This window comes from Narcine bancroftii, chromosome 4, assembly GCF_036971445.1.
Source record: "Narcine bancroftii isolate sNarBan1 chromosome 4, sNarBan1.hap1, whole genome shotgun sequence".
Taxonomy (NCBI): Eukaryota; Metazoa; Chordata; class Chondrichthyes; order Torpediniformes; family Narcinidae; genus Narcine; species Narcine bancroftii.
In genome coordinates, this window is record NC_091472.1 from 236,854,162 (window position 1) to 236,872,733 (window position 18,572).

General features: G+C 45.3%; 1 protein-coding gene across 3 annotated transcripts in view; it reads left to right on the plus strand.

Moving 5' to 3' along the window:
• cops8 (COP9 signalosome subunit 8) overlaps positions 1-18,572 on the plus strand; it is a 106,409-nt gene that overhangs the window by 59,095 nt on the left and 28,742 nt on the right. The window contains exon 1 of one of the 3 annotated variants that reach the window (XM_069934402.1): positions 4,436-4,579. The exons of 1 other annotated variant lie outside the window; for it this stretch is intronic. In XM_069934402.1, coding sequence (XP_069790503.1) covers positions 4,502-4,579 — 78 coding nt within the window. In that variant the 5' untranslated portion in view covers positions 4,436-4,501. Of the gene's footprint in view, positions 1-4,435; positions 4,580-18,572 lie in introns of those variants that run through there. One more of the 3 variants, XM_069934403.1, reaches the window with a different exon arrangement.

The window sequence follows — 18,572 nt, forward strand, 5'->3', positions numbered from 1 at the left end:
TGCCTCAAGTGCCCTACGAGCCATAGAGCTCATTCTCGCCACCCCCAGTCAGGGCCTCATTCTGGTTCAGGAAAGTGCATCCCCCTCCACCACTGAGCTGGAGACCCAGCCCACCTCTCCTCCCTCACAAGGAGACCAGGAGACCCAAGGAGCCCGCCCCTCCCGTGCTTAGGTGACCACCAGGATCTCAAGACTCCCAGACTGCTTAAATCTGTAAATTTGTAAATAATTATATTTTTTGAATTTTTTTTTCTGAATCCATGTTCTTCATCTTCACCCACAGACCCTAAGTTCTGCTGGAAGAGGTGAATGCAGTGAACTGAGATTCACTGGTGGTGGGTTATAATGATGGCTGGCTCTGCCCCCATCTACCCATATATAACCCTGGTTTCCCACCTAAACCCTGAGCCCCTCTGAAGACTGCTGTATGACCCTACCCTCAGTTATAAACTAATAAAAACAAATGTTCTCCCTCTAGTCGTGAGAGCTTTTATTCATGTTACAACTTACAAATTCGCAGATGACACCACCATTTTTGACCCAATAGTGGGAAATGGTGAATGAGAATTCAGAATGAAGATTGAGAAACAGGTTGGGTGATGCTAAAACAATTATCATGCATTCAATGTCACCAAGACCTGGGAGCTTATTGTGAGTTTTAGGAAAGAGAGGCCAAGAGACAACACACCTGTCTGCATTGATGGGATGGAGATGGAGAAGGTCTTAACCTTCAAGTTAATTTTAAAAATAAATTAAATTTTAGGCATGCAGCATGGTTACAGGCCATTTTGTCCAATGAGCCTGAGCTGCCCAATTAACCTCCACCCCTGGTACATTTTGAACAGTGGGAGGAAACCAAAATCCCCGGGGAAAACCCATGCAGACACAGGGAAAACGTTCAGGGAGTTCATGTGTCAGATGACCTTTCCTGAATCCTTTGAGGAAACTATGAAGAAGGCACATGAACACCATACTTCCCAAGGAGTGTGAGGAGGTTTGGCACACCATCACATACTCCATCAAACGTCCACAGGTGCGCTGTAGAAAGTTCACTGGTTGGTGGAATCACAGTCTATTTGGGAATTGAAATGCCCAGGATTGCAGAAGGCTGCAGAAGATAGCAAGCATCACAAAGGTCCATTAAACGGTCTGACCTCCCATCTTTTCCAGATATCTATGTGAAGTACTGCCTCAAGAAGGCAGCTAACATCATAAAGAACCCCCATCACTGTGGTCACAACCTCTTCTCACTGCTACCTTCAGCAAAAAGTACAGAAGCCTGAAAAGCAGCACTGTTTCCACAGTACAGGTTGGTCTCTGGATAGACATCCCTTCCTCCAACACAGAACTCTCAGGAAGGCCTTTGATTTTCAAGCTGCTTCCAGAATGAGAATATCTTCTTATTTCTTACTCACTGGAAGGAAATCCTCTTCTCTCTCTCAATCCAATAACTTCAAGCTGTTCAAGCAATGGAGAGGACCGAATAATATTTGGGTCAAGGGGAGAATTCACACTGGAAAATGAGGTTCTGATATTGTAAATAAAGTGATTTTAGCCCCTTAATTTCACACAGCGTGGATACTGCAGAAAAATGGGGCATCATTGTTCCAAGTCACAGTGACAGATACTACCTGAACTATAACATGTCAAGGAATTTTGTCACACCAACTCAATGGCAGAGATGTGGCAGGAGGCAGGACATAAGGCATCACCATTCCAATACACTGGCTGAGTTGTTACCAATGCAGGAGAACTATAATTCAGATGACAGACCCCAGCTCAACGCTGAAGGGACAAGGTTGTCCTGGCACTGGCTCACAACTAGCAAGGAAAAGACCAAATTGCAATAAGTTAAACAGGAAAGTCTGCTGATGCTGGGATTGTAATGCAATACATAGAAATGCTGGAGAAACCCAGCCAGTCATGCAGTGCCTATCGGTAGCAAAGGGATATAACCATCGTTTTGGGCCAGATCCCTCCTTCAAAATAAATTGCTCAGTGGTTATAGTGGGCAGTTTTGCAGACTGAGGAACCATGATCAGTGGAATGCCTCAGGGTTCAGTACAAGGACACTTGCTTCTGTTATGAACATCAATGATTTGGACAAGGATGTTTGTGGCAAGGTGAGTACGTTTACCAATGATACCAAAATTTGTGCACTGGTGGTCCGTGAAGATAGTTAACCTGGGTTTGCTATGGGATCTAGATCAGGTGGGGAACTAATTAAGGATTGGCAGATGCAGTTCAATGAGGAAAAGAGTGAGGTTCTGCATTGGGGTAAATCAAATGAGGGCAGGACTTACTTTGTAAATGTCCTGCCCAAATGCTGATAGGTTGATACATACTGATGCATGAGAATCTGTTGAAACCCAAAGGAAGGTTGGATGTGTACATGGAGGTGAGGGGGTTGGAGGGTTATTGGCAGAGAGTGGGAGCTTTGAGCTAGTGGAGTTGTTCTAGTGAACTGGTGCGGACTCAAAAGGCCGACATGGCCTGTTTCTGCTCCGTAAATGGTTATATGGCAGTGCCCTATACAGAAGCCTAATAGCCTGAATACACCCAAGATTATCTGAAGCTAAGCAGGCTCAGGCCTGGTCAGTACTTGGAGGGGAGACCACCCAGGAACACCAGGTGCTATAAGTTTCTGTGAGGGGCGCTGGACAAAGTGGCGACTTTCTACCTTAAAGCAGACAAAGTAAAATAATTTTGTGTATGTTACATTCTAAATGTAATGTTACATGGCAATATCCTTTAATGTGCGTAATGGAGCAGAGGGACCGAGAGGTGCAGGTATGTTGCTCTTTAAAGGAGACAGCACAGGCAGACAAAGTAGTGAAGAGAGTGTTTGGGTTGCTTGGCTTCGTCATTTGAGGCACTGAATGCAAGTGTTGGGGCGACCTCACTTGGAATATTGTGTACAGTTCTAGTCATCTCGCTAAAGTTAGAAAAGGTGCAGAAGAGGTTTACAAAGTTGTTTCCAACATTAGTAAAGTTATTGTGAGATCTTAGAAAAACGAGATCAGTGCTCCTTTGAGCATAGGTTGAGGCCTGTAAAATGAGGAGGGATATAAATATGGTGAATAGCGATGGTCTGTTTCCAAGAGTTGAATGGTGCACGAGCTGCTGAGTTTCTCCAGCACTTTTGTGTTTTGTACACAAGTGACATTTGGTGCAATGTAATTACTGTAGAATGTGTTGACTTGGTACTTTGAATGTAAGAAAAGGCCTGGGCCATTTTGTATTGTATTTCCTGTCAATATTTATGAATAAAGTTTATCCTTGAAATAAAAAAAGTGATAATCCCCAAATGTTAATTCAGATTGAAAACTCTGTCCGTCCTTGTGCTCAAGCTTGGCTGCTTTTATCTAAAAACACAATGCTGCAGGAACTCAGCAGGTCAAGCAGTGTCCTTTAGCAACGATAAAATTACATGAGCAATGTTTCGGGCTTGAGCCTTTCATCGAGGTATTTTTAAAATGTCAGCAGGCATCTGAATAAAAGGGTAAGGGCATGGTCACAGAGGCAGGGGGTAATAGGTGGAGAAGGGAGGGAGGGCACAGCAGCAAGCAAGGGGAGGAGGAATGGCTGGGTGAATAGAGAGAGGAGGGTGGAGGTGAGCTGGAAAGGGTTAAGGGAAGGGGGGGAGGAGAGTAGGTTAGCAGAAACCAGAAAAGTTCATGTTGATGCCATTTGGCTGGAGAGTGCCCAGAGAGAAAATCAGGAGTTGTTCCTGCAATTTATCAATGGTCTTGGTGGGTTAGTACATGAGGCCATGGACAGACACGTGAGTATGGGAGTGTGACACAGAACTGAAATGGATGGCCACTGGGAGATCCTTGTCAGTGGTGCAGATGGAACGAAGGTGATCAGCGAAGCGATCTTGGCTGCTTTTAACCATTTATAAATCACCTTTGTACTGCATTATGCTCTTCTCAATATGTGCTATTGTGTGTGTGAAGTTGATTTCTTTTGCCATCTAGCTTTGGAGAGGTTCAGCTGTGAACCACCTGGTTTTACAGTGGAGACCAGCAGAGTGGCAACACCAGGGGAAGTCTTTCATAGAGTACCAATGGTCGGATAAACTGTTGTTTGCATGCATGTTATTACATCTGTCAAGTTAAAGTAAGCCCACCCATAGGTGCATTTCAGTTTAATGTGTCATTCCCGACATTTCCCCTGGTATTTATTATTTGGACTGCTTCAGCTCAGCCTAAGGCAAACAAGAAAGACTGAGGATGCTGGAAAACAGGAGCAAGGCCAAAAATGCTGGAGGGACTGTGCAGGTCAGGAAGCAAAACGTAAGGGCCGAAACGGCGACTATCTTTTGCTTTGCAGAGATGCAGCCTGGCCCGGGGAGTTCGTTTCTGCTGTTCCCTTATGCCATACCTCCTCTTCAGCGCCAGGGCGGCGCTGCGTGACCCCCCCCCCCCCCACCAACCCCGGCATCTACGCGGCCCGGAAGTGGAAGGGAGAAAGCAGCGGGCTGAGTGAGGACGGGAAGATGCCCGTAGTGGTGATGGCGGTGAAGTCTGTGGGATTCAGCAAACTTCTGGAGCAGTGCGAAATGCAGGAGCTGGAGGTAGGGCAGGGTAAAGAGAGAGAGAGAGAGCGGTGCCTCCGCCATGACAGGTGCTCAAACTCGGGCCGGAGTCGCGGGCGTAGCGAGTGAGATGGCAACAGCCGTAGGCCACCCCATGGCCCCCATTGTCAACCCCCATCCCCACCGTTGCCAACCTCCCATCCCCACCGTTGCCAACCCCCATCCCCACCGTTGCCAACCCCCCATCCCCACCGTTGCCAACCCCCCATCCCCACCGTTGCCAACCCCCCATCCCCACCGTTGCCAACCCCCCATCCCCACCGTTGCCAACCCCCCATCCCCACCGTTGCCAACCCCCCATCCCCACCGTTGCCAACCCCCCATCCCCACCGTTGCCAACCCCCCATCCCCACCGTTGCCAACCCCCCATCCCCACCGTTGCCAACCCCCCATCCCCACCGTTGCCAACCCCCCATCCCCACCGTTGCCAACCCCCCATCCCCACCGTTGCCAACCCCCCATCCCCACCGTTGCCAACCCCCCATCCCCACCGTTGCCAACCCCCCATCCCCACCGTTGCCAACCCCCCATCCCCACCGTTGCCAACCCCCCATCCCCACCGTTGCCAACCCCCCATCCCCACCGTTGCCAACCCCCCATCCCCACCGTTGCCAACCCCCCATCCCCACCGTTGCCAACCCCCCATCCCCACCGTTGCCAACCCCCCATCCCCACCGTTGCCAACCCCCCATCCCCACCGTTGCCAACCCCCCATCCCCACCGTTGCCAACCCCCCATCCCCACCGTTGCCAACCCCCCATCCCCACCGTTGCCAACCCCCCATCCCCACCGTTGCCAACCCCCCATCCCCACCGTTGCCAACCCCCCATCCCCACCGTTGCCAACCCCTCATCCCCACCGTTGCCAAACCCCCATCCCCACCGTTGCCAACCGTTCACCCTCCCGCTCCCTTTGCCAACTCTCATACCTTGTCCACTATTTGTTCCCAACACATTAACTCCCTCAGCCTCCTCAATCCTTGGCCCATTCACAGCCCCTTCTTTCTGCTGCTCCCATTTTCTTCATCTCTGCTCTTTTATTTGATGATGTGTGCCTCAAATTCACAGAACCATCCTTGTAAAATCACAGAAGTATAGGACATTATGGCACAGAAGCAAAACCTTTTGTCTGTGAACCTATTTTTCCAGCTATTCCCATTGATCTGAACCCATTCCATAGCCCTCCATACCCCTCTCATCCACAAATGTATCTAAATGCCTATCAATTGTTGAAATTTAAACTGCATCTGCTACTTCCATTGGAAGCATTCAACAAAGTAGTTCCTCCAAATGTTTCCCTTAAAATTGAACTTCTCACCTGATCTCAATGGAAAAAGCCATTTTGCGTTTACCTTTTCTATACCCCTCATAATCTTGTGTACTACTATCAAATGTCCCCTCGTTCTCTGATGCTTCGGAGAATAAAGTCCTAACCTATTCAACCTGTCACTATCACCCAGCTCCTCAAGTCCTGGCAACATCTTGTAATTTTTTTTCTTCATTCTTTCAATCTGCTCTCTATGACCCATCTACCTGTGATGCCACTTTCAAGGAATAGCTTATTTGTATTCACATATCCCTCAATTCTCCCGCACTCTTCAATACTCTACCTTTTACTATGCAAGTTTTACACTGATTTGTCCTCCGAAAGCACAATACCTCACATTATTTTTCACCTACCATTTTTCAGTCCTTTGTCCAGATTTCACTGAAATCTTTGAAAGCCTTCCTCATTGTCCACTACTTTCCCGATCGTAATGGCATCTGCAAATATGCTGATCCATTTAACCACATTATCATCTAGGTCATTGACATGGATGTCAAAGAGCAATGGGCCCAGCATCGATCTCTGAGGCACACCACTCATCACAGGCTTCCAGTCAGAAGCAATCATCTACTCCCACACTTTGCCATTGAATGGAGGCCAGGCAGTCTTGATGGACTGAATCGCCTATTTCTAATCCTATATCTTGTGGTACTTCAATGCTCCATGCAGGTCTTTGCCAATGCCCTTATTAAAGTACAAGTAGACAACATGCACTGCCTTTCATCAAGTTGCATGGTAACCTCCTTAAAAAAAACTCCTACATGATCTCCCATACATAAAGCTATATTGACTCTCCCTAATCAGTTCCTGTCTATCCAAATACTTGTATATCTGGACTCTTAAAATTACTTCACATAGTTTTACTGCATGAACACAGACTCTTCAGCCCAACCATTTTGTCTGTCTGAGGTAATTCCATTTGTCTGTATCTCATCATTATCCTAAAACTTTTCCTATCCATGAACCTGTGTTTAAATTATCATTTAAATGTTGCAATTGTACATTCTCTTCTAATTCCACTAGCAATTCATTCTGTGAACTTACAACTCTCTGTGTGACCAAGGGACACAAAAAAAATTGCAGGTGCTAGAATCTTGAGGAAACATTGAGACGTCGGAAGGATTCAGCTGATCAGGTTGGAGGCGAATGGATAGTCAGTGTTTCGGGTCAGAATCCCTTTTCTTTTTGAGACTAAGGTGGGAAGGGATATCAGAGGCATAAAAGGGAGGGAAGAGGAGTGCACTGGCAGGGCTAAGAGGTAATCTGATACTGGACAGATGGAGGCAGGAGAGGTGAGACTGACATGGGAGTAGGGATAGAGACCATTGGGCAAGGTGGGGGAGGGATGAGTGAAACGCAAGAACAGGAATGGAGTAGGAGATGGGGAAAGATGAAAACAGTGGAACTGAATTGGTGTGGGGGTTACCTTTTTTGTTGTTCCTCATGTCCTTTTATTAAATTTACCCCCTCTTGCCTTAAATCTAAGTACAATAAAATCCCCGGTATCCGGCACCTATGGGGATTGTGGATGCCAGATAAGCAAATTTTCCGTTTGCCTGAGGTATAGTCTTACAATGCCTAACTAATACACCGCCATAAAGAATACACAGTTTAAAAGACAAGGCACTGCAAAATGTAAAGTAATTAGAAAAAACATCAGTATTGTCATTCATAATTATGTAAAGTTCACTTTAATTAGGTAATTTCCTTGACTTATAAAATTTAATGCGAACCCTGGTTGCTGGCGCTGTAACAGTGTGGTGCGAACTGCTACACCCCCCCGCCCTGGCACAAGTTTACAGATAAAGCCTCACTCAAATACTTAATTACTAATAAAGATAAAGACTCTTACTAGGCAGCGATAGGGAGACACTTGGGGATAGTTGCCCAGGCAGCAAGTGGCATCAGCCAGCTCTTCATCCTGGGCACTGCCATTTTATTCAAACATAACTTTATTGAAACTTTATACAAACAGCTGCTGTAGACAGGGCATGACCAGGTCATTTCACTGGCTGAATGTTTGCTACTCTCTTCAAGGGGTTGTGTGTTGCTTCGAGAAACATTTACTTTTGTAATTTTAAACTTTTATTTAAATTTTTATCTATTCTTATTTAATTTTTATTTATTCCCTCTTTTTTTTTGCCAGTTGGTTGGGATGCTGGTTGCTTGAATTCTGGATACTGGGGATTTCACTTTATCCTAGTTTTAGACTCCCCTACCCTGTGAATGAAGTTATGGCTATTTATCTGTGGCCTTTATGATTATGTGAACCTCTAAGGTCCCCTCATTCCCCTGTCCAGCTGCTCACTGCAACTAGAGTTCTCCATTCCTGAGAACATCCTTGTGAATCTTTTCTGCAGCCTTTCCAGCGTAATGACCTCTTTCCTCCAGCAGAATTGTGCACAGTATTCCATGTGATCTTAGCAACATTTTGTACAGTTGTTACATGATGTCACAACTCCAGAACTTTATATGCTGACTGATGTAGGCATATGTGTCATACCTATGTCTCCACTTTCAAAGAACTTGTACCCATTGGTTTCTCTGTTCTACAACATTGTTCAGAGTCCAACATTTATTGGATGAGTTTTTATTTAGACGTTCAGCATGGTCATTTCAACCTACGATTCCATGCCGCCCTCTTTACGCCCCATTAACCTACACCCCCGGTACGTCTTTGAAGGGTGGGAGGAAACCAGAGCCTCTGGCAAAAATCCATGCAGATACGGGGAGAACGTACAAGCTCCTTACAGACAGTGTGAGATTCAAACCCCAGTTCGATTGCATTCGCTGGCGCTGTAAAGGCGTTGCGTTATTTTCGATGGAGTTATCATTTAAATTCCATCCACTTTCCCAGTTTATTTAGATCCTTTTATAAATTTCAGATAACCCTCACTGTCCACTCAATTCTGTTGTTATCTGCAAATTTACTGATCATGGAAATGATACTGTCATCCAAGTTATAAATGCAGAACAGTGGATTCAGCACTATTCCCTGTGGCACACAGTCCTCTAATTTGAATAGCAACCCTCCACAACTCTCCTCTGCCTCCTACCATTGAGACAATTCTTTATCCAGTTGGACTTGCACTGAATCCCATGCAATCTGATGTTTTGGAGTAGGTGACATTCATGATCTTATTAATGGCTTTGCCAAAGTCTTTGTAGACAATGACAACTGCTCTGCCCTTGTCAATGCTCTTCGTCTCCATTTTGATCTGTTGTAGGCAAGAGATTCCCAAGAATAATCATTTCTTCAAGGAAGCTTCGAGCACATCCTTGAATCTTTTCCTCAGTTTCTCATTCTTTTCTATCGCCAAAGCTTGAAATAGAATTTCTGTTTTAGAAGTCGGATCTAGGACATGTGGATTACATCAGCTGTATGAGTGTAACTAACATCAGTATGGTGGGTATTGTTTGTGTGGGAAAAGACACTGGTGTTTGTTCATCCTTCCAATAAATTTGAAAGGTTTTCCAGCAACTGTATGGTGCTATTTTACTAGTGACTTGAGATGCCACACTGTGATTCTGAGAGGACATTTTCGGTGACACTAGGTATTAGTCTATTAAGGAAAATCCTAGCGAAGATTTTGCCTGCGATGGAGAGCAGCGTGATTCCCCTGTAGTTTGAGCAGTCTGATTTCTCGCCTTTGTTTTTGTACAGGGTGATGATGATGGCATCACGAAGGTCCTGAGGCAGCTTTCCTTGGTCCCAGCAGAGCATGAAAAACTCATGCAGTTTCTTATGCAGAGCTTTGCCGCCAGCCTTCCAGACCTCTGAGGGGGGGGGGGGTATTCCATCCATACCTGCCGCTTTGCCATTTTTCAGTTGTTCAATTGCCTTATATGTCTCTTCCCGGGTAAGGACCTCATCCAGCTCTAGCCTCAAGGGTTGTTGAGGGAACTGGAGCAGGGCGGATTCTTGGACTGAGCGGTTGGCACTGAAAAGGGATTGGAAGTGTTCTGACCATCGATTGAGGATGGAGATCTTGTCGCTGAGGAGGACTTCGCCGTCTGAGCTGCGCAGAGGGCTTTGGACTTGGGGTGAGGGACCGTACACCGCCTTTAGTTCTCATAAAAACCCCTGAAGTCACCAATGTCGGCGCTAAGCTGGGTTCGTTTGGTGAGGCTAGTCCGCCACTCATTTTGGATCTCCCGGAGTTTGCGCTGAAGATGGCTGCATGTGAGACGGAAGGCTCGTTTTTTCTCTGGCCAGGAAGGCTTTGCAAGGTGAGCTTGGTGGGCAGATCGCTTCTTTGCCAGCAGCTCCTGGATTTTCTGGTTGTTTTCGTCAAACCAGTCCTTGTTTTTCCTGGAGGAGAAGCCCATACCTCTTCAGTGGATTGCAGTATGGCCATTTTCAGCTGATCCCAAAGGGTTTCAGGAGACGTGTCCATGAGGCAGTTTGCATCCTCGAGCTTTGCTTGGAGGTTTGCCTGGAAGTTTCCTCTCACTACGTCTGACTGCAAGTTTCCAACATTGAACCTCTTTCTGGGGGCTCCACTGTTCTTGAACTTTGGCTTGAAGTGAAGGTTGAGCTTGCAGCGAACAAGCCGGTGGTCATTATGGCATTCCGCGCTGGGCATGATGCTGAAACAAGCCATGAAAGACCTCAACAATGAAGACGCTGTTTACATCCGGTACCGCACGGATGGCAGTCTCTTCAATCTGAGGTGCCTGCAAGCTCACACCAAGACATAAGAGCAACTTGTCCATGAACTACTCTTTGCAGACGATGCTGCTTTAGTTGCCCATTCAGAGCCAGCTCTCCAGTGCATGACGTCCTGTTTTGCGGAAACTGGAAGTCACCCTGAAGCAAAATGAGGTCCTCCATTAGCCAGCTCCCCACCATGACTACCAAACCCCCCACATCTCCATCGGGCACACAGAACTCAAAACGGTCAACCAGTTTTCCTACCTCGGCTGTACCATTTCATCTGATGCAAGGATCGACAAAGAGATAGACAACAGACTCGCCAAGGCAAATAGCACCTTTGGAAGACTACACAAAAGAGTCTGGAAAAATAACCACCTGAAGAAACACACAAAGATCAGCGTGTACAGAGCCGTTGTCATACCCATGCTCCTGTTTGGCTCCGAATCATGGGTACTCTACCGGCATCACCTACGGCTCCTAGAACACTTCCATCAGTGCTGTCTCCGCTCCATCCTCAACATTCATTGGAATGACTTCATCACCAACATCGAAGTACTTGAGCTGGCAGAGTCCACAAGCATTGAATCCATGCTGCTGAAGACCCAACTGCGCTGGGTGGGTCACGTCTCCAGAATGGAGGACCATCGCCTTCCCAAGATCATGTTATATGGCGAGCTCTCCACTGGCCACCGAGACAGAGGTGCACCAAAGAAGAGGTACAAGGACTGTTTAAAGAAATCTCTTGGTGCCTGCCACATTGACCACCGCCAGTAGGCTGATATTGCCTCCAACCGTGCATCTTGGCGCCTCACAGTTCGGCGGGCAGCAACCTCCTTTGAAGAAGACCGCAGAGCCCACCTCACTGACAAAAGACAAAGGAGGAAAAACCCAACACCCAACCCCAACCCACCAATTTTCCCTTGCAACTGCTGCAACCGTGCCTGCCTGTCCCGCATCGGACTTGCCAGTCACCAACGAGCCTGCAGCAGATGTGGACATACCCCTCCATAAATCTTCGTCCGCCAAGCCAAAGAAAAGAAAGAAACATACATCACATACAACCCTGAGATTCTTTTTCCTGTGGGCGAGGCAGTATTACCTTTGGTACAGGTCCCAAACCTTTTACCTGGGATAGTCAGGACTGGATACCTGTCGTTGTTCAGAATCTTCTAGATTTTGGAATCATTTTGATTTCTGTACCTTTGTGCCTGCCTGTCTGAGTCGCGATGCCATCTCCACCACCTCCTGAGTCAGCTGCCGTCTCTATTCCCCCCCCTGCCCAAGTCACGCTGGTGTCTCTCCCCCTCGCCTGCCCAAGTCGCGCTGCCGTCTCTCCCCCCTCGCCTGCCCAAGTCGCGCTGCTGTCTCTTTCCTCCCTCACTCGCCCAAGTGTGCTGCTATCTCTCTCCCCCCCTTGAGTCACGCTGCAGTCTCTCTCTTTGTGTTGTTTTCCCCCCCCTCCAAGCTGTACCAGTGCCAGGGGAATGGCCCCCTTCTTGATTCCCCTGTGCTGGTTCAGCTGTAAAGGAGATTTTAGTTAGCGATGGCATCCATTGAGCCACTGCCAGGCTGATTGAAAGCGCTGTGACACTGGACTGACGTCAGTATAGGCGATTTGGAGGTGCTTATAAAGTAACGGAACACGATGGGATACACAAGAGTTGAGCGAGCGTCATGTCATGTTCAGTACCAAATTCTATCTTTGATGAGCAGATATCATCTACCGAAAAAAAAAAAGTGCCGGTTTTTGGAATTCTGGATAAAAGGTTAGGCAGCTGTATTGCAAAAGAAAACTGTACACAGCTTACACATGTAAACAAATAAAGAAATGTAAACAGAAAACAAATGTAAACAAACTGACTGTGCAATACAGAGAGAACAAAAAAAATCAATAAAGTGCACAAGAGTCCTTAAATGAGCCCCTGATTGAGTTTGTTGTTGAGGAGTTTGATGGTGGTGGGGTAGCAGCTGTTCCTGAACCTGGTGGTGCGAGTCTTGTGATATCTATACCTCTTCCCTAATGGCAGCAGCGAGAACAGAGCATGTGCTCAGTGGTGTGGATCCTTTCTGATTGCTGCTGTTCGCCAACGGCAACGTTCCCTGTAGATATTCTCAATCGTGTGGAGGGTTTTTCCTGTGCTGTTCTGGGCTGTGTCTGCTACCTTTTGGAGGGTTTTACACTTGGGGGTATTGGTGACCCCATACCAGACGATGATACAACTTGTCAGCAAACTTTCCACCACACCTCTGTAGAAATTTGCCAGGGTTTATGGTGTCATACTTCCTGAGGAAGTAGAGGTGCTGACATGCATTCTTCATGATGCCATTAGTGTGTTGGCTCCAGGAAATGACCTCTGAGATAGCGACTTCCAAGAAATTAAATTTGCTTAGCCTCTCCACTGGATTGTATACCTGTGGTTTTCCCTTCCTGAAGTCAACAATCAGCTCCTTGATTTTGGTGTCATTGAGTGCAAGGTTGTTGTTGGTGCACCATTCAGCCGTTTTCAATCTCCCTCCTGTATGCTGACCTATCATTTTTCTTCATACAACCCACTGCTGTGGTATTATCAGCAAATTTGTAGCTGGTGTTATTGTCATACTGAGCTATACAGTCGTAAGTATAAAGGGAGTAGAGCAAGGGTCTAAGAACACAGCCCTTTGGTGCTCCAGTACTGATGGAAATTGTGGAAGAGATGTTTATACCAATTCTCACTGATTGTGGTCTGGAGGTGAGGAAATCCAGGATCCAATTCCACAGTGGGTTGTTGGGTCCCAGGTCTTGGAGTTTGCTGATCAGTTTTGAGGGGTTGATGGTGTTAAATACCTAACTGTAGTTGATAAAAAGCATCCTGATGAATGGATTTTCATTGTTCAGATGTTCCAGGGCTTTGTGTTGAGCCAGTGGGATAGCATCTGCCGCAGACCTATTGGTATGATAGGAGAACTGGAATGCATCCATGTCACCGCTTAGATGTGAGTTGATCTGCTTCAACACCAGCCTTTCATAGCACTTCATTAATGTTGAAGTATGTGCTGCTGGTCGATAGTCATTAAGGAAGGTTACTACACTCTTCTTGGGGACCAGTGTGATTGATGCTTGTTTGAAACAGGTGGGGACCACATCCTGCCTGAATAAAATGTTGAAGATATACATGAATACATTGGTAAGTTGGTCGGTACAGATTTTTAATACTCGGCTAGGTACTCCGTCTGGACCGGATGCTTTCCTTGGATTCACTCTCCTGAAGGTAGCATGCACAACATCCTCAGGATCATCAGGGGACCTGGAGGTGTGGAAGGCTGGTTCTTCCCTGTTACTGTAGTCAAATTGGGCATAGAAGGCATTGAGTTCCTCTGGGAGTGAAGCTTTGCCGTCTCCAACCTCACCGGGTTTGGTTTTGCAGCAGGTTATGTCATTTAGTCTCACCCACAGCTGTTGGATATCCTTCATTGATCTATTTTCTTTTGAGATCTCCATGTCGTCCTGGAGATGGCTTTTCGTAGGTCATACCTGCTCCTTCTATAAGTGATCTGGATCTCAGGACTTAAATGCCTGCGATCTGGCTTTCTGCAGATTCCAGATTTCGGTATTCATTCAGGGCTTCTGGTTGAGTAAAATCCTGAACGATTTGATGGGGGCACACTCATTCACAGATATTTTGATAAAGTCTATGACATTCCTGGTGTAATCATTCAGATCTTCAGCTGAGACCTTGAATACTTCCAATGTGCTGACTTGAGGAAGTCCTGTAATTGTTCTTCAGCCTCCTTTTAGCTGTCCTGATCTCCGGAACCTCTCTTTTTAGGCTCTGTCTGTATGAAGACAGAACATGTGCAGCCAGGTGATCTGATTTGCCAAAATGCAGTCTTGGGGAAGAATCACATTCATTCATGTCCGTGTTTCCCAAGAAATTGAAGAAGTCCATGTCCTCCAGAATCCTGCCAACAACTTTTATGGAGTGGTGCAAGCTGGGAAAAAAAGGATTTTCATCCTGAAGAAGTTGAGTGCCCTCAGACTTGATCTCTCTTGTTCCATTGTTACATCTCACCAATAAACTGTCTACAACACTGAAATTAAACTAGAGAACAGAAGCTCCACGTACAATGATCATATCTCCAATCTCAGTTGCTGATTTTTAGCAGGCAGACAGATGATGCTTGCATTTGCAGGTTTGAAGGCTGAGCTCCAAGCCATTGCCTATTTGTTCACGAAAGCATTCAAGAGGATGGGCCTTGCACTCAACATCTGTAAGATAAAGGCCCTTCACCAATCTTTCTCTACTGCATCATACTCTGACAGAGAAACTTCATGTCGAGACCTTGGACAAACTATTCATTTAGCCCAAATAAGCAGGAGGATTTGAGATAATGCCTTGCAATTTTGTTCTGACATGTTTAAAATATATTTAAGCAAGTTCATGGCCTTTGAGTACAAAATCAGTGAAATAATGTTGGAGCTGAATTGAATGTTGATTGGGCTAGAACTGGAATATATTGTTGGAAGAACTTTAAGGTCCTAGAGGATGCAGATTAAAATATTTGAGGGATGAGGAATCAGAGGACATCCCCTCACTTGATAGGAAGGTGCACCTGCCTTTCTGTTCACTTTCTACCAGAGCTCTATTGAGAGCATCCTGGCCAATTGCATCACAGTGTGGTACGGTTGCAGCAGAGCGTCAAATCAAGAACCATAAGTCCGGCAGAAAGGATCTCTGGGAACTCCCTCCTTTTCTCCCCCCCCCCCCTTCAATCAATGGGATTTACCAGGATCGTTGTTGGAAGAGGGCTCGCAAAATCAGTGAGGACTCCTACCACAGCATCACTCAGCTACTTCTGTCAGGAAGGAGATACAGGAGTATCGGAGCCAGAACCACCAGGCTGAAAAACAGCTTCTTCACCATGGCAGTGAGAATGCTGAATGACTGATGAACTACTAGTACAAATCCTCCCTGACTCAACGATTTATTTAACAATAATATTAATTAATTTATTTTCAAATTTATATACACGTTCTGTGCACGTGTATCGTTTGTATGTATGTTTGCAATGTGTTGCACTAAGGACCGGAGAACGTTTCGTTGGGTTGTGCTTGTACAACTGGATGATTAAAATGAACTTGAACTAACAGTTGAGGCTATAGAAGCTGGGTTGGCTCTTGGAGTAAAGTATATGGTTGGAGTACCAGGGTCAGAAATTTATTATTTCTGGCAAAAGATGCAAGAAAATGACGTGAAACTTTTTTTATTTGCATAAGGAGCCATTCTGCTTTTCAGAATAATAAAACCAGAATTAATCAGACCTTTGGAAAGAGAATTGGAAAGGTACTTAAGAATTTGCATAAATTGGGGTGGAAGATTGTGAGGCTGGGATCTAGTGTTGTCGCTTGATCAAATGACAGTAGAATTGGTAACAGAACAGAGATGTGCAAAGTGCTGAATTTTTGTTGGAAAAATGAGGAGAGAAAGTTCTCATGGTAATCAGGGTGAGGTTGTAAATTGGATTAACGTTGGCTTCTCAGGAGAAGGCGGAGAGTGGCAGTAGATGCACTTAGCGCAAGAAGAAAGTGATGTTTCAATCAGGCAGACACATTTTATTCATCCTGAAGTAGTTTTTGGTGTGGGAAATATGGGAGCTGATTACTGTTGGTGGGGGGGGGGGGGGGGGGGGGTGGGGGGAGGAATATCCTTGAATATAAAGGTGCAAGATTTTAGGGTATCTGCTTAAAGTAGCAGCAAGAAGAGATTGTGAATATGTTGATCAAAATAGAAAATCAGAGCAGGGCAAAGCCATTCATGGCTGATCATTCGACTTCAGTACCATATTCACACTTAGGAGGGTTTTAACGCTATTCACACTTCCCTCCTTACCTCTGCCCAATAGGACTGGATCCAACTCCCTTTAGAATACATCTAACAAACTGGGCTCAGCACTTTCTGTGGTTGCGATTTTTCACAAGTTCACAACTGAAAAGGTTTCTCCTCATCTCAGTCCTAAATGGCTTTCCCGACGTCAGGAGCATTGTTCTTCCATGAAATCTGTACAGTCCTATCAGAATTCTGTATGTTTCAATGAGATCCTTTTGCATTCTTATAAATTCCAGTGAGTCTAATCCAAGTCTATCCAGTCTGGTGAACCTTCACTGAACTCCACCATCGGCAAGAATTCTTTTCCTCTGATTACAAGACCAAAATAGCACAAAATGCTCAAGATCCAACACAACGGCTGTAAGACTTCCCTGCGTCCATATTCAAAACACCTTGGCCATATAGATAATATTTTTTTTCTCTTTTCCTATTATGTACTTTCTTTTCTTAAGTTTGACCTTGTAACGAATCTGACTTGTCAGTGCATTCAGCCAGAAAAAGCTTTTCTGCGTGGGTATTTTAATTAATCTGCACGATCTTTTTCATTTAACTGTGTGATCCAAAAGCTACTCTTATCTATCCAGTTTGCCCTTACGATCACTTTCTCAATCTGAATCACTGTCACCTTCCAAGACCTCCATTGCAAAACCAGTTTTTCATTCATCTTGCACTTTTCAGATATCCAAATGCTTCACACCCAGTAGAAGAATAGTACTAGTGCTATTATAATTACATTATTAATGTCAGAAATTCATACAGACTCCCACAAAACAGAGATAATCTGTTGCAATGATGTTAAATGGGGGACATATCTTTGACAGGTCTATAGCATGGACTCCCTGATCTCGACAACAATGATATTCATCTCAGAGGGCAGATAGGTTTTCAGTCCAATGCTTCATTCTGAAAAGAGCATCATTAACTCTATAATAGTCCCTTAATGCAGCACAGGAAATATCAACCTAAATTATTGTAAATCAGTCTCCAGTGTTCAACTTGAACTTTTGAACTCCAAGTTACAGACAATCCCAAACCAGCAAGATTAGCAGACTTTCCATTTTATTTTCTCTTGGAATAGTGTAGTCAGACATTCTCTTGCTCAAACTCAATAGATCTGCAAACTTTAAAACTTTAAGAACTTTTACACTTTTAAAGCCACAAAATGAATTTGCTTTAATGTCCACTCAAGTGATGTATTTCTGACTGTAAACATGAAAAAAAAGATTTAGCTCATTGAATTTGTCTCTTCTGCCAGTTATTTTCAATATTCTTTAGTTATTAACTAATGAAAGCCAAGAGACCACACACCTTAACCACCCTATCAGCTTGTATGGCAACTTTGAGAGATCAATGGACCAAAATCTCTCTGTTATTCCACACTGTTAAGAATCCTGACATTTTACCTTCAAATTCAAGCTTCCACAGTTTGAACTCCATCTGCCATTTCTCTGCTTCAACTCTGTATCCCATATTCTGCTGTAACCCATGACAACCTTCTACACTATTCACACCTTCAACCTTTGTTGCATCTGCAAACTTACCAACCCACCTTTCCACTTCTGTCAGTCATTTTTAAAAATTACAAAGAGTAGGGGTCCCAGAACCGATCCCTGCAGAACGACACTAGTCGCTGATCTTCAGGCAGAATATGTTCCTTTCACGTCCAGCTTCTGCAGACAGGCCAATTCTGAATTCAAGCAGCCAAAGTTCCATGCATCCCAGAGTCAGTGGACGATCCTTCCACGACATCCTCCTTTTGTGCAGCTGTGATATTATCCTTGATTAGCAATGCCACTCCTCCCTACCCCCGACCAACTTTTACCCCTCCCCCTATCCATTTTGAAACCTCTAAGCCCAAAAACACGCATCAGCAATCATATCCTGCATCAGCCAATTCTAGGTAATGGCCACAGTATCATAGTGTGTTGATCCATGCTCTTAGTTCATCTCCCTATTCTTAATTCTGCTTGTTTTGAAGTAAACACACTTCAACCCATCCAACTATATTTTTGCTCCATCTATAGCCTGTCCTTCCTCACAGTCTCACTACATAGTCTATCTACTTTTTCACCAATTGCTCCATCATCTGACCTCATACTCTGGTTCCCATTCCACTGCCCAACTA